General features: G+C 47.2%; 8 protein-coding genes across 8 annotated transcripts; 4 read left to right on the top strand and 4 right to left on the bottom strand.

Annotated features, from left to right (window-relative positions):
• Positions 1-1180: 1180 nt before the first annotated feature.
• F5147DRAFT_758370 (uncharacterized protein) lies at positions 1181-3458 on the top strand. The gene is made up of 16 exons (XM_041440403.1): positions 1181-1428; positions 1487-1552; positions 1609-1638; positions 1694-1800; positions 1851-1890; positions 1949-2021; positions 2071-2104; positions 2153-2175; positions 2229-2233; positions 2285-2413; positions 2463-2483; positions 2535-2575; positions 2623-2675; positions 2737-2744; positions 2800-2861; positions 2960-3458. The coding sequence occupies exons 1-16, from the start codon at positions 1352-1354 to the stop codon at positions 3238-3240; spliced, it is 1050 nt and encodes a 349-aa protein (XP_041297236.1). The 5' UTR covers positions 1181-1351; the 3' UTR covers positions 3241-3458.
• Positions 3459-4073: 615 nt separating this feature from the next.
• Positions 4074-4674, top strand: F5147DRAFT_382650 (uncharacterized protein). The gene has a single exon (XM_041429500.1). The coding sequence runs from the start codon at positions 4200-4202 to the stop codon at positions 4551-4553; it is 354 nt and encodes a 117-aa protein (XP_041297235.1). The 5' UTR covers positions 4074-4199; the 3' UTR covers positions 4554-4674.
• Positions 4675-4820: 146 nt separating this feature from the next.
• F5147DRAFT_769261 (uncharacterized protein) lies at positions 4821-5623 on the bottom strand (the record flags this gene model as incomplete). Its single annotated transcript, XM_041441034.1, has 4 exons — positions 4821-4945; positions 4994-5146; positions 5199-5358; positions 5456-5623. The coding sequence occupies 4 exons, from the start codon at positions 5621-5623 to the stop codon at positions 4821-4823; spliced, it is 606 nt and encodes a 201-aa protein (XP_041297234.1).
• On the top strand, positions 5491-6839 carry F5147DRAFT_382645 (uncharacterized protein). Its single transcript, XM_041429499.1, has 3 exons — positions 5491-5913; positions 5970-6153; positions 6214-6839. The coding sequence occupies exons 1-3, from the start codon at positions 5665-5667 to the stop codon at positions 6525-6527; spliced, it is 747 nt and encodes a 248-aa protein (XP_041297233.1). The 5' UTR covers positions 5491-5664; the 3' UTR covers positions 6528-6839.
• A 447-nt stretch (positions 6840-7286) lies between these two features.
• F5147DRAFT_649284 (uncharacterized protein) lies at positions 7287-8845 on the bottom strand (the record flags this gene model as incomplete). Its single annotated transcript, XM_041433330.1, has 8 exons — positions 7287-7479; positions 7676-7729; positions 7973-8124; positions 8179-8328; positions 8384-8560; positions 8675-8693; positions 8747-8773; positions 8826-8845. 8 exons carry the CDS (start codon positions 8843-8845, stop codon positions 7287-7289), a joined length of 792 nt encoding a protein of 263 aa, XP_041297232.1.
• Positions 8846-9066: 221 nt separating this feature from the next.
• On the bottom strand, positions 9067-10169 carry F5147DRAFT_382601 (WD40-repeat-containing domain protein). Its single transcript, XM_041429498.1, has one exon. It carries the CDS (start codon positions 10033-10035, stop codon positions 9244-9246), a length of 792 nt encoding a protein of 263 aa, XP_041297231.1. The 5' UTR covers positions 10036-10169; the 3' UTR covers positions 9067-9243.
• Positions 10170-10520: 351 nt separating this feature from the next.
• On the bottom strand, positions 10521-11597 carry F5147DRAFT_817592 (uncharacterized protein; the record flags this gene model as incomplete). Its single annotated transcript, XM_041443598.1, has 4 exons — positions 10521-11078; positions 11138-11297; positions 11352-11413; positions 11471-11597. The coding sequence occupies 4 exons, from the start codon at positions 11595-11597 to the stop codon at positions 10900-10902; spliced, it is 528 nt and encodes a 175-aa protein (XP_041297230.1). The 3' UTR covers positions 10521-10899.
• A 293-nt stretch (positions 11598-11890) lies between these two features.
• Positions 11891-12862, top strand: F5147DRAFT_629182 (uncharacterized protein; the record flags this gene model as incomplete). Its single annotated transcript, XM_041432746.1, has 3 exons — positions 11891-12461; positions 12514-12611; positions 12660-12862. Coding segments are annotated over 3 exons (870 nt in total), but the record flags the coding sequence as incomplete, so codon positions are not given.
• Between the last annotated feature and the right edge of the window lie 142 nt (positions 12863-13004).

Here is a 13004-nt window from a genome sequence, read left to right as displayed (position 1 = left end):
TTCAACAGATTATTCGCTGTTTGAAGTCCATAGATTCATTCTCTGGAGGTGCTGTGTTCGAACTCATCAGAGAGCAAGTTCAACAGGCGAGAACCGCGAGGCGAATCAAGATGATTGTCATACGGGCTGCCAGCTAAAGTCAAGCTGTCACTGCCCTGGTAAAGTGGGTCGTGTTCAACTCTTAAACTTCCTTTTGGATTATGTCATTCTGACGAGGTATGTACCCGCTGTCATCTTTGCAGACTTGGATTAATAACTGGAGCACGCCATAGTTCCTCTGCCCATTTTGGAGTAATGCTGGATCTGGAAATGCAGCATTAAGGACATCCACAACAGCAGTGAGGCCAAGCCCGCGCTTCTGAAATCTGGATGGACAAGGTACAGACTAATCCTTGGCAAATCTGAATTCTGATACATTGTTAGTACTTCTGTACTGCCATACAGCTTGACCTTTCCTGGATCTGGTGCAAAGTTCTCAAAGTGACACTTTGAGTTGCCCTGAGGGATGCAGTCTGGGAGGTGAGTGAACACAGTCTACAGGTGCTTGAGTCGTGGATCATTTTGAGCAATAGTGTCAAAGAAACTCCTGAGTTATTGGTAGCATGCTGTGTTGCACCAGGTCCTCGGGAGTGCTAGGGTCCTGGAGCAGTGGCATGAGTCCTGGCTCGTAGTCGGTCACCTGCATTTAGTCTCAGGTCTAAGCACCGCCTCCTGCTGAAAGGTGTGGCCTTGGATTTCCCATGCAGTCCCAATCTAGTGTTAAATGAGGAGCTCAAACACTCTACTTTTCCGATTTTTCGGACACTCGAATATGTCTGAATCTGGCATAGTCCCGAAGAATCAGGTACATGATACATGATACATACATTAATATTTAGGGTGGTTTCACACCCCAAAAATCGACAGAGCTCTAGCTCTCGACATGTTAAAGACATTGAGTGTTCAAACTACCTGATTTTTTACGGAGTTCTTAAGAGGTCCGTGGACTCTGTCTCTCCCTGCCCCGAGTTGGCGTTGCACTGAACTGTCACGTTGGTGGGTCCTAGTGCCTCCTTGGCCTTCGCACAGTCGGTCGGCTGCTCGTAATTCATTCTCCGTGACAGGAACAGCGACGCAAACCTTACTTGACAATTTAGTATTTCGTCGAAATGCCCAATGTTTGATTGAGTAGAATTGGTCGTGGTAGAAAAACGATGGGACTTGCTTCCATTCCTCTTTGAGTCGCGTTACTTCCTTTCTATCGAATTCGAAAGCGGGGCGTCCGGGTCATAGTAGTGTCCCCAGAAGCGTTCGTTACATCGTCCGAGTCCTGCTTGGTCCTACATTCCTTTTTTCATACCTCGTCTATTAAATGGAGAGCTCAATTACAAACAGCGTAACCTCGGAGAAGTATTTGCGAATAGCATCCATCTCCGTTGCAACTTACGAGTAAGTCCTTTCCGAGTCTTTCTTTGTTGCCGTAAATATTCTGACCGATTATGTTCAGTTATATCCTAACACTCCCCGCAGAATGGCGCTTTTACCGAAGCCAATCGTCAATCTTTCATTTAAGGTATGCACATAGCAGGGCATTCACGTATCATCGTTAACGAGTTCGATTTCCATCAGTCTTGCTTGCGTCTTGTTCATTCTCATACGGTACGTTTTGTCCCCAGTTTATTATTTTGATTTATTTCGCTCACATCAAGTGCAGCTACGTTAGTATCATTGCTATGGTCGTCAGTAATTATGGATACTTCTCCACCACCTATACCCAACAAACGTGTCAACAATACTATATTGTGGCGCCTATCTTTAAAGGTCTGTTCTATCGGTATCCACTCACCAGGACTCTGTTGATCACATTGTAGCCATACAAACTATGATATCACAGGTCACCTTGGGTGTCAGGTACGTCTTGTTGAACTTTTTGTGGGTTGCAGCTGCACAGACTTGAAATACCATGTAGGACATTCCATATTGCAAGAAAAGATAGGCAGATAGGAATTATACTATTGTGCCTATACCTCTTGTCAACTTCGGTGGGCTTTTACTACACAACCATGATATCCTTCCTCTGATTCGTTTTAGGCGGAGTGGTTTGCCGATATATTTCACGGAACCCGTAAGCTCAGGGCTCATAATTTAATCTTGAACTTGTACTGACCATCAGAACCAACAGCTAGTGTTATTGATGTACGTCAGTGTTTTGTTACAACAAGATCTCATGCAAATAGCGTCCTTTTTAGGGAAAGTAAGTGGTTCCTCGACCTCCAGTCTGGACTGTTCTGATCTATAATATTAGCTGTACCTCAACAAATTCTGGCAAAGTATTGTCAACCTGGTTCTACTACCTCGCTGTGATATTGTATGACGTCGTGATTGTGACGGTTTCAACCATGCATCTTCTACGTTATAACCCTCTCAGTAGCAGGTGCGCCTCTTATATTCTGTCTTGATGATCGCTCAATCATTGCTGTTAGAGTAGAGCAGTTGATACGGGTGTAAGTCCTTAGCTACTAGCAGGGTCAATGCATATTGCTAATCATACTTAGCCTGATCTATGATGGCATTGGGTATTTCATCGTGTTGTCTGGCAAGTACGCTCTGCATATAATAAGCACCCTCCTGACATTTCCTCAGCGTCGAATGTGTTGAATCTCGTCTTTTATCATACACCCAATATCCAGACTCAGGTACGTATGCTCAATTACGGATACACCACTTTGACTCAGCTTGGCTCACTCCTATTATTAGACGGCAGGGTAAGCTTCGCGTTGGATAACATCAAGGAGACCAGACCACTCAGAACACTATTAGGGCATCAGTAGGCTATGCTGTAACATGGATCATGACCCAACGGATCCTCATCAACGTACGAGGTGCGCGCCACTCCACAACTTTACTGCTATTCCACTGACGCATGCCGCAATGTTCATTCGTTCCGTTATCTTCTTTCCGTTCACGCACATCTACAAAGAAAATATAAAACCAGACCCTCAACACTTGGAAAATGTGATCGTCGCGCGTCCCACACTCGGTGCGCAGAAGAAAATGTCCGGTCTGCGCTCACAGTTCGAGTCCGAGGGTCACTCCAAAGGCTGTACTAGTAAAACCGCCGGCGATGCGGAATTCAGGCCCGCATCGCATTGCACTTCCAACGACATGGAACTCGATATACAGGTACGCGTCGAGCGCTCGGTGATGGTGGACTACAAGGACGAACCTGCCAGTGAGCATTCGAGTTCGTGGGTGAAATGAATCTGAGGCACTGGGCATATTAAAGAAGGGATGACCATCCGAGTCTGGAATGGGTGACTACTCAACACTGCGATATTAACATACAAATACTAGTTTTACTATCAAAATCTTAGGACTTCTAATTCTTAGGTCGTCCTCGATCATAACATATACGGCGAGCTGTTCAAGAGATTTTCTGCTGTCGGCTGAATCGTGTGGCCATAGCTGCTTACTCCGAGAAATGTTCAGTGCAGATAATTTGTCCGTCGTCCAAAAAGTAGAAAATGGGTAAAACATTGATGATGTGTTCCTCATCATTTATAATGAGTGTTTGGTTCGTGACCGGTGTCAGAATCAATTCGTGTAGTGCCGCAGCGGGCTGTATCGAGTTGAAAACTTGATCGGTTATATTCACCGAGGAGTTGGAGGGAGTTGGCAAGTACTATGTCGGTTATCGTAATTGAGATGCATTCGAAGATCATTAATATTGGCTTAATCATATTACAGCGCATTACATAATTCCCGACTTCTAAGGAGGGTTCTGTGGGAAGGATACGCCTAATTCTCTACAAAAATGATTGCGGGAATTTCTTATGTCAGCGATTACTTCAGCAACGTCCAGACACATACATTTCTTACACCCACTGTTATGGTTATCGGACGATGCTTGTAGCTCTGCCCTCCTCACTTAGTAACTGCCTTTGGTGTACCGGGTGGCGAACAGTGTAAATAGGTGGAGCTCGCACTGGCCTAATCATGTATCCTGTCTACCTCATTTCCATGCATATCGAGTTGTTGATGCACTATATCTGAAACGCTTTCGGAACCTTGTCTTTTCACATGTGAAACCCGCTCGCGATCGTTTAAGAACGGCGAGCCTCAGAGTCTGCACTTCCATTTCCTTTCGTCGGTGGGTCCAAAACACTCTCCCGTGCCAGCCCATTCCTTGGTTTCACCTCTATTCTCGCCAGTGAGTTTTTATGCTTGCCCATACCTCCACTGACACGCATGCTTTCCCTCAGCATCTCCAACCCATCTTGATCTCTTGTCTCTCGCTGGCCGCTAGTGCCCTCGTTGTTACTGACATATTTCATTGCCTTAATGAAGAAGCAAGGGTGTCCACAATTCGGAAGGCCCATGGTATAGCGTGTTTCTTTTCCCTCGTTGGAGTTCTGGGTTATCACTTGTACGTTAAGTCCATTGAAGCTTGGTGTGTTTCTTTTCCCTCGTTGGAGTTCTGGGTTTTCACTTGTATGTTACGTCCGTTGAGGCTTGGTGTGTCTCTTTTCCCTCGTTGGAGTTCTGGGTTTTCACTTGTACATTATGTCCGTTGAGGCTTGGTGTCTTCGACCTTTCGAATGTGGTATAAAAAATTGGACTGTGCTTTGTGCGTTCCTGTCCTCTGGTCTCTTCCCAACTTGTGTGGTTGTCTTCGACCTTTCAAATGTGGTACAAAAATTTCGACTGTTCTTTGTGCGTTCCTGTCCTCTGGTCTCTTCCCAACTTGTATGGTTCAGGCTTGTCATTTACAATATGCGACGTGGGCTTAACTACTGCTATGTGTGAGACAACTCGTTATGAGACACGGATGGCATTTAGGATCAGTCAGTCTGACGCGCAATACTGGCAACGCGTGCAACATCAATAGCGGTACGGATGAGCCGCACACGTTGCTCGATGTAATAGAATGTAAGGCCGGACGAGAAAGCCATATAATTGATAAGCGCTGAGAAAGTTTAATGCGTGGGTGCGAGCAGTGATGAATGAGACGGACCGCGGTAAGCATTCACATCGGGACTGACGAGGATATCGCAGTCGACGACTGTGATGCGTTGAAGCCTGTGCACTCGTCTCTGCAAGGCACGGTGGCGGATTGCTGTGCACGGGATGGCAAAAAAACGTGCAGGTCTGCCATGCAGCCGAGAAACTGTTATGATCCTTTAAGCAGAAGAGAAAACAAGGAGAGTTGTGCGGCGTACCCAATATGAACCCTCCTCGCCAAAAGTGCTGCTCGGCAACTTCGAACAGTGTGGCGCGCATGACGATACTAAGGACGGTGGTCATATCGAGTTCAAGCGGAATTGGAACACGTATTAGAGGAGTGGGCGCGATGCGACCGTTGCTTATGAATGGCGGGTCCTACGACAGTAGCTGGTCGACGGCTTGGGTGAAACGCTCGATCAATCGTATTCGGGGTGTCTTGCGGAAGACTCATTGGCAGTTGTCTCGATCACACAGTCTCGCTTGGGGGAGGTCTCAGATGGTCTGCGGCTGTCTGAATTGGGTGAGTAAGAGTGTGTAAGACCGATAACTCATTGTGGGCGATTGTGAGGTTGGTAGGTACGGCACGTGTTTCAGCGAAGTCGGGAACTGGCGCGTCCGCGGCCTTACGATTTGTGAGCATGGCACGCTCCCGAATAGTTTCAGCGCCGTACACCTCCCCCCATGAAACAAACATCATCCATGGGCCCCGGGCCAGGATATCCGCACCCGCAACAGCAGGGTATGCCAGGTGGGCCACGACAAATGCCCGATGGCAACATGATGCGTCCAGGGCCGATGCAAGGCGCGCCCATGAATAACTTCCAGCCCCATGGTGTTCCACCGAACATGGGTAATCCTGGTAACGCCATGAGCCCAGGCATGGTTCCAGGACCAGGTCATAACATGATGAATCTGGCCAATGCCAATGCAGTAAGTCGTCGATTTTTGCTGCGGCGCTTGGCTACGGGCGCTCAACTGTTCTGAAGGCCTTGGAAGATATGACCGCAAAGATGAAGAACCTATTAGTAGCGGCTGCTCCCGGTGTTTCTGAGCAAGGTTTTCATCCTGTGCAAGGTCAACAGCAGTTTGTTGGTCCTCAGAACAATCGAATCGGACAGAACTTGGCTCAAGCCAAACCTATGGGCGGCATGTCGCCACCTGCGTCACCAGGTATCGGTGGTCCCATGAAAGATCAGAAGGATATTAAACTCATGATCAATAACCCTTCAGGTCACCCCAATTTATCAGATCTACCACCTAATTTCATGTCTTCAGACTTCATGCAATCTATGTCAGCATTGGTGGACCTAGACCCATCCATGTTTCGGGCAGATTTTGAGCAAGACTTCCGTGAATGGTTCGATCCGACACCTTCAGTACCTCCGGCTTCAAATCCCACGAGCCAACCACAATCCAATTTATCTTCAGACTCCATGCAATCTATATCAGCATTGGAGGACCTAGACCCATCCATGTTTCGGACACACTTTGAGCAAGACTTCCGTGAATGGTTCGATCCAGGGTGTGTGGAACGTCTCAAGTAAACGGTGAATGGAAGATATGATTTTTTCGGGCTATGTGTTTGCTTCATTCCTCTTGCTTTTCGAACATTCTTACTTCAATTTTTACGTATACATGTTTTTTTTGCGCTGACCCCTTGTTTTCTCTCTTCACACGGAATCAGGATGTATTATTTATTGCAGCGAGCAGTGAGATTTTGGCTCAGTTTAGATAGCTTATTTTTGTCGTCGACTTGTTGTGATAGTTCCAGTTGCTGTTTGTTACCTCGCTCGGTCACCCTCTCTCATCTAAATCTTGCTGCATGTATAACTAATCTCATCATGACTTCTCGCTCATCCGTGTTTCATAGTCAGGGCGTCGTCGTCTATTTACATAAGATCTGCACAGTGCAGACGCAGTTTAAAATCAGGTATACGAACGACCTATTGCTACAGGCTGTACATTCAAAGTGTCACATACACTGCAACATCCATTAACTAGTGTACCGCTTAGTGTTGGGTCATCTCACATGCTCTGCTGGTTCCCCTCAGATGCTATGGGTATCCAAGACGATAGCAAGGCAGGTTTATCAAAGTGACCGTACTGATGCCTGGGGTCTCATGATTTCCAGTGAAAGTCAGGGATTTGGCCGACTCTAAAGAAGGGATGACTATCCGAGTCCGGTATGAGTGACTACAAACACTGCGATATCAACGTACAAATACCCACCTAGTTTTACTATCGAAATCTTAGGGCTTCTAATTCTTAGGTCATCCTCGATCATAACATATACGGCGAGCTGTTCAAGATTTCCTGCTGTTTGCCGAATCGTGTAGCCATAGCTGCTTACTCCGAGAAATGTTCAGTGCAGATCCGTCCGGAAAGTAGAAAATGGATGAAACATAGACGTTATGTTCCTCATCATTTATAATGAGTGTTTGGTTGATAACCGGTGTCAGAATCAATTCGTGTAGTGCCGCAGCGGGCTGTATCGAGCTGAAAACTTGATCAGTTGTATTCACGAGGAGTTGGCAAGTATGTCAGTTATCGCAATTGAGATGCATTCGAGGATCTGGGGGTGACTTTTCGACGTGCGACGTAGGCCCCTGACACCAACTGGTGTTCAAACCTAAGTAGCTGTGCACAGTATGTTTGCTTCCTTGTCAAACCAGCTTCTCTCTCTCCGGCTCACTGACATGACATTCCCATGTTAGAGCGCTCCGACCCACCCAGAATGTAGTATTTCCTGTAAACCACCAAACGTCAACTCAGGCGCTGCATGCAGTGTCTTCTCTTACGCATACCACCTCCCTTGATGGTATCATGCGCAGGTGTTTTGTGTTCAAGCAAAATCAATCAAAAACATAGCATGAGAGTATATCTTACAGTGACAATCAAGTCCCATGGGGATCGGCCTCTTGGCAGATACATCGACATTGTGAGGCTACTACATCTCCACACCGTGCACGATATTTAGAAACACCCGCACAATCTACCGCTTCCATGCTCTTCGGTGGTAATTGGCGCTGTTGCAGGTGGTTGCTGTGAATGGGGATCGGGTGAGGAAGGACGAGAAGGAGCATATTCTTCGTCGGCTATGTAGTCTTTATTCTTTTTGGGAGCACCCGCCGCAGCGTTGCGCTATAAATGGATCCATGAATCATGTAGTACAGTGAGAAAATGAATCCAGCACACCTCTTTAGCCTGCGCGAGGGGAGTATTGACAACAGGCAGTGATGTATGACCTGCACCGACAGGCCGCCAGATTGATAGCTGGTGTAGGCGAGATCTGAAGGAGGTTGTAGCAGAGGATTGAGTGGTTAGCGGTGGTGGTGTGGATCGAGACTGAAAAGATGTAAGTTGAACATGTGATTCAGGTGGTCAATAGTAAATAACTCACGTTTTCGGGGGAATCTGTATCTGAAAGCCTCTGAGTTATGGCCTGCACGGAAAGAGAGCGAGGTAGGGGCGATGTAGCAGGGAACTGCATGGGACCGTTAAGCCAGTTGCGAAGGAACAAGGTAGAAGGGACATACATCCAGAGGATCACAAGGCTCGTCATTTCGAACAAGAGGACCTGCGTGTGTGCGAGAATGAAGGATTCTACGGAGGTAGCGAATAAGACGTTGCTTTGGGTGTGTTATGGGAGGAGGCCTGAGTGTGCGGGGGACGGGAACTATCACTGGCTTACGACGGGGTGTTGCATCGGACTGCAATAATGGTATATATGAACAGGGTGGTGTAGATGGCTAAATGAACGTACATCGAGTAGATCAGGATTTTTGGTGGTCTGCAAGAGAATGAGTCAGCGCATCAACAGATAGATACATGCAAGGGCATACCTTAGACTGTGCATGGACATCGTGTGCAGGCCGGATACTAGAAAGGATGTCGGGTGGAACGTCATAAATGTATATGTTGGTGTCACCCCTGTTAGTGTAAGCTAGTTGGTATGAGTTGGGCGAGAAGACGAGGAGGTCGACATAGTCGAATGAAGCGAGGAGCTGGCGAGATTCGAAGGCCCATAGCTTGGTGGTGTGCCGAGAAGCGCTGGCGATAAGAGCACAATCAAATGAAAGTGCTAAACCAAAAATAGTGTGGGTGTGCCCTTCGAAGGGAGTTCCGACGATCTCCAGCGTCAATGCGTCAAACTCGTAGATCGTGTTGAGGTCAACCGGTTCACCAAATATATCGTCCCGCCGCGGGATCCCACCTGGGCCCTGTTCCTTGTCCTTGAATTCAAATACGGCTACGATGGATTTATCTTTGGTTGTCCAGAATATTGGCGTTTGTGTTGATATCTTCATCCAATTTATGTGTTTGGACATCCCACACCTCAAGCCGCCTCCCTGTGCCTGATGAGATTGCGAACTTCTTCGAGTCTTGCGAAAATCGAACCATCCCGATCGAGGGTGGACGTGGACTTCTATTAGTAGCTCTGACGAATCGGAATGGACCAGCCACAAGTTTGCCGGTTTCCATACTCCATATCCATACACCACCCCATGACCCGCCCACCAGCAGTGTTCTGTCCGCAGAGACATCGATGCAGTCGATGCAATCGAAGTGGCCTTCAAATGTTTTCACGATCTTCGTCTCAACATTACGGGCTTCGACTTTCCCGACATCAATATATGAAGCAACACTCGGAAGTCTCGAAGTGACAACCCATTGACCATCCCCAGACAATGCCATCATCTGCGTTTGTGGCTCGCGAACATCCCGCGCCTCCTCAATCTCTTTGCCATTCCGCAGGTCCCACTGTCGAGTGGTCTTGTCATTTGATGCGCCGAGTATTCCCTTACCGTTCAGTGGAAAGTAGGAAATGAATGAAACTTGTCGGTAATTCTTGGCATTAATGACCCCATCTGTGACTCGTTTATGACCCTCCAAGGTCATGATCGGTTTCAGAGTCAATTTTTTCGTTGCCTCAACAGGCCGCATCGAGTTGGAGGCCGTGGCCGATGTCTTCACCGGCGAGGTTGAATTCGAACTCTGAAGGACCGCTGGTGAGATATCCTGGTGTTCCATAGACCTGACATTGATAGGCATTTTGAAGATGTCTAGATCGCGAGAACACTGCAGCGTTTTCCCTGCTGAAATCAAACATCAGTTTTTCTGCGTTGGAGATTCGGACTGGGGAGCATGATGTTACCAAGAGGCTGACTGCAATCGTCTGATTATGAGCGTCTGGGCACATCCACCTCTTTATAAGCTCTTCCCGTACACAGCATGTACTTTTTTAAGCATTCATTATTTTAGACCGGCCTTTCCTTTTCGCGTTCAACCCACAGCCTCCATACTTGCTGTAGAGCGAGCGTCAGTTTGCAGCCCGGGCGCTCTGACCGTAGCATCTGCAGTACAATGTAGGTGTCGTGGAGGGATGTTTGTAAATATGCAAATGACTCGGGATGCATAGGAAGGATTGATATTCGGGGTGAGACAGTCGAGGAAGGTGTGTGGGTGTTCGTATCTTCGTGCCTGCTCCTGACATCTGAGACATCCGTGAACTTAATATTTTGAATCGCAATACATAGATTCGATTTAAGCTCATTCAGGTGATTTAATCTACATCGAGACATCATAGACAGGCTGATCACCAGTCTACTATGTAGCATACCACAGCAATTTGTGCACGACGCACCAATCCAACGACAAGGTAAATGAAGGGAGGGCGGCATTAGTCCGGTGGCGAGGATGATGGATGCTAGCTGTTGAACAACTGAGGCATTGTTCATATATTCAGCGGGACTGTCCTCGATGCTGTAGGACTGAGTTGTGCTGTGAACACTGAGTAGTGCTGCTCGCAATACTATATCTGTAGTGATACAAAAACAAGTAAAACAATGTAGTGACCAAATATCACGGATATTCACTGAAAGTCAAGGACGATATACATACCACGAGGGGCAACACTCAAGAAAAATCGCCACTATTTATAGAAAAGCAGCTGGTGCTTTCCATGTTATCCGGTGTTGATATGCCCGCTGCGAGTGGTCGTGAATTGGGGTTCGGCGAAGGAGTAGGAAAGGTGGCGTCTTCATCACGTATTAAATCATCGTCATCATCACGGAAGCACCTGCTGCGGTGTAGCGCTGGAAATCAACTTGAGACCTCGAACAGTGAGAAAACTCAACTCAACACACCAGTTTACTTGGTGCAAGAGGAACGTCGACAATAGGCCGAATTGCACCACCTGCATGGATGGGCCACCATGTGAACAGTTGGCTTAGGCGGGCCTTCAATGTGGTGGTAGGGGATGAGGTAGTGGGCAGTGCGTGTAAGTCGAGGCTGATAAGAAGTGAGTTGAATGACTGTGATTAGAGGAGTGGATGCTCACGTTCTGGCGAAGATTTAGATGTCAAAACCTTTGAGTCGATGCATGTGCCGAAGGAGAGCGCTTTGAAGGTACGAGTGATGTAGTGAGGAGCTGTAAAAGAGACATGGAGGGCTAACTGCAAAGGAAACATGTACAAGAGACACACACCCCAAAGATCGCGAATTTGATCATTCCTAATAGGAGGAACTACCCTCGTGCCGGAAGAGAAGGAGTTGGTGAAGGGAATGAAGGAATGCAGGATGGCGTTGGCAGAGGCGTTAATGGGCGGGGACATGAGATATGACAGACGCTATCATTCGCTTACAGCGCGCGGAACCAAGTGTTGCTTCGGACGGCGAAATTTGCTTCTTGTGCAGGCCATATCGATACTGGTAAGGATGTCGGGTACATGTCCTCAGAGTGTAAGTCAGAGAAATGGTGCTCACGTGATGCTATGAAATTCTAGTGGCACGCGTTCGCAAACGCGTCAGATCTGCACTAGTACTAGTGTTGCACCTTCAGCTCGTCTTACTGGTAAATGCCACCATTCTCCCCCATCTACAATATCATTTCACTCTCAGATCAACCATGAGCGTGCCGCCTTCAAGCGCTCCTCCTATTCCTCCTACAACCTTCCAAACACCTAATGGAGCGAATAATGCATCACCCAAAGATCTTCGGGACTTTCTCAAATCTTTAAATGACGACAATCCACCATTAGTATTGGATAAACCACTTTGGCTGCGCCTGCTTGCCAGCCTACTGGAGCAAGTCTTTGGCTGTTTTCCTTATTTCAAGCCAACAATGTTAGGCACCACCAACGAGCGCATCGAGCTTACAGACGTCACGCTAGATGTCTTTTCACGTGTCGGAAAAAGGGCTGATTCACTTGACTGGCTTTATGCTGATGAGGAGCATTTATCTAAAAAAGTATTTGTACACTTTTTGGGCCTTTGCACTTCGACAGAATCATGGTTAGAAGTTGCCGACGAAGGCGATTCAGGCGGTGCATCTAACACGCTATATTCCAAAGCTTGCGGAACTCTCGTCGAATTCTTACAACTTTTGTCATTTTCAAGTTTTCCAGGAGGAGATTCTAGTGATCTGCAAAGGGGAGTCCTGCAGGACATTTTGTACGAAGCGACAAACTTATGTACTAGTGAGTCTCATTTACCTCGTAAAACTTCTACATAGTTACTGATAGTTTGTAGCAATAATCTCTGCTCGACACGAATCGTGTCCTCTTGACATTCACTGGTTCTCTACCCCACCGTGTTTAAAGACCACAACTGAGGACTGTTCCATTCCGGTATTGTCATTACCCGTCAGATGCTTTTTATGCTTAGACATCTTTTAGTGTCCCATAGACACCATAAACGTGATCAGGCTGCCGTCCCCATCTCATTTTCCTGTCTTGACCAGCATCATCGTCGAATTATTTGGCAGACTGTTTTCAACTGCGAGGCTTTCTTATTTCATCACGGCTGCTATGCTCCGTCACGTCTCTGAACTTACTCGTCGTGTATACGATTTTTGCTCTGAATGTCCTACCTCTCCTGCAACAAGATCCCGATGCCTGCTTCGAGTAGCAGCAGCTGCTCACACTCTTATGTCTAGTGACCCATCTCTTATTGGAGGACTCTCAGGACTGCCTTGTCGTCTTTTAATTCAACGACTCCAGTGTGGTCCAAATCCTGCGCAA

Source organism: Suillus discolor, assembly GCF_016758755.1.
Source record: "Suillus discolor strain FC423 chromosome Unknown F5147scaffold_7, whole genome shotgun sequence".
NCBI classification, from domain to species: domain Eukaryota; kingdom Fungi; phylum Basidiomycota; class Agaricomycetes; order Boletales; family Suillaceae; genus Suillus; species Suillus discolor.
The sequence above is the reverse complement of the archived record's forward strand: the minus strand, read 5'-3'. Positions and strand labels throughout refer to the sequence as shown.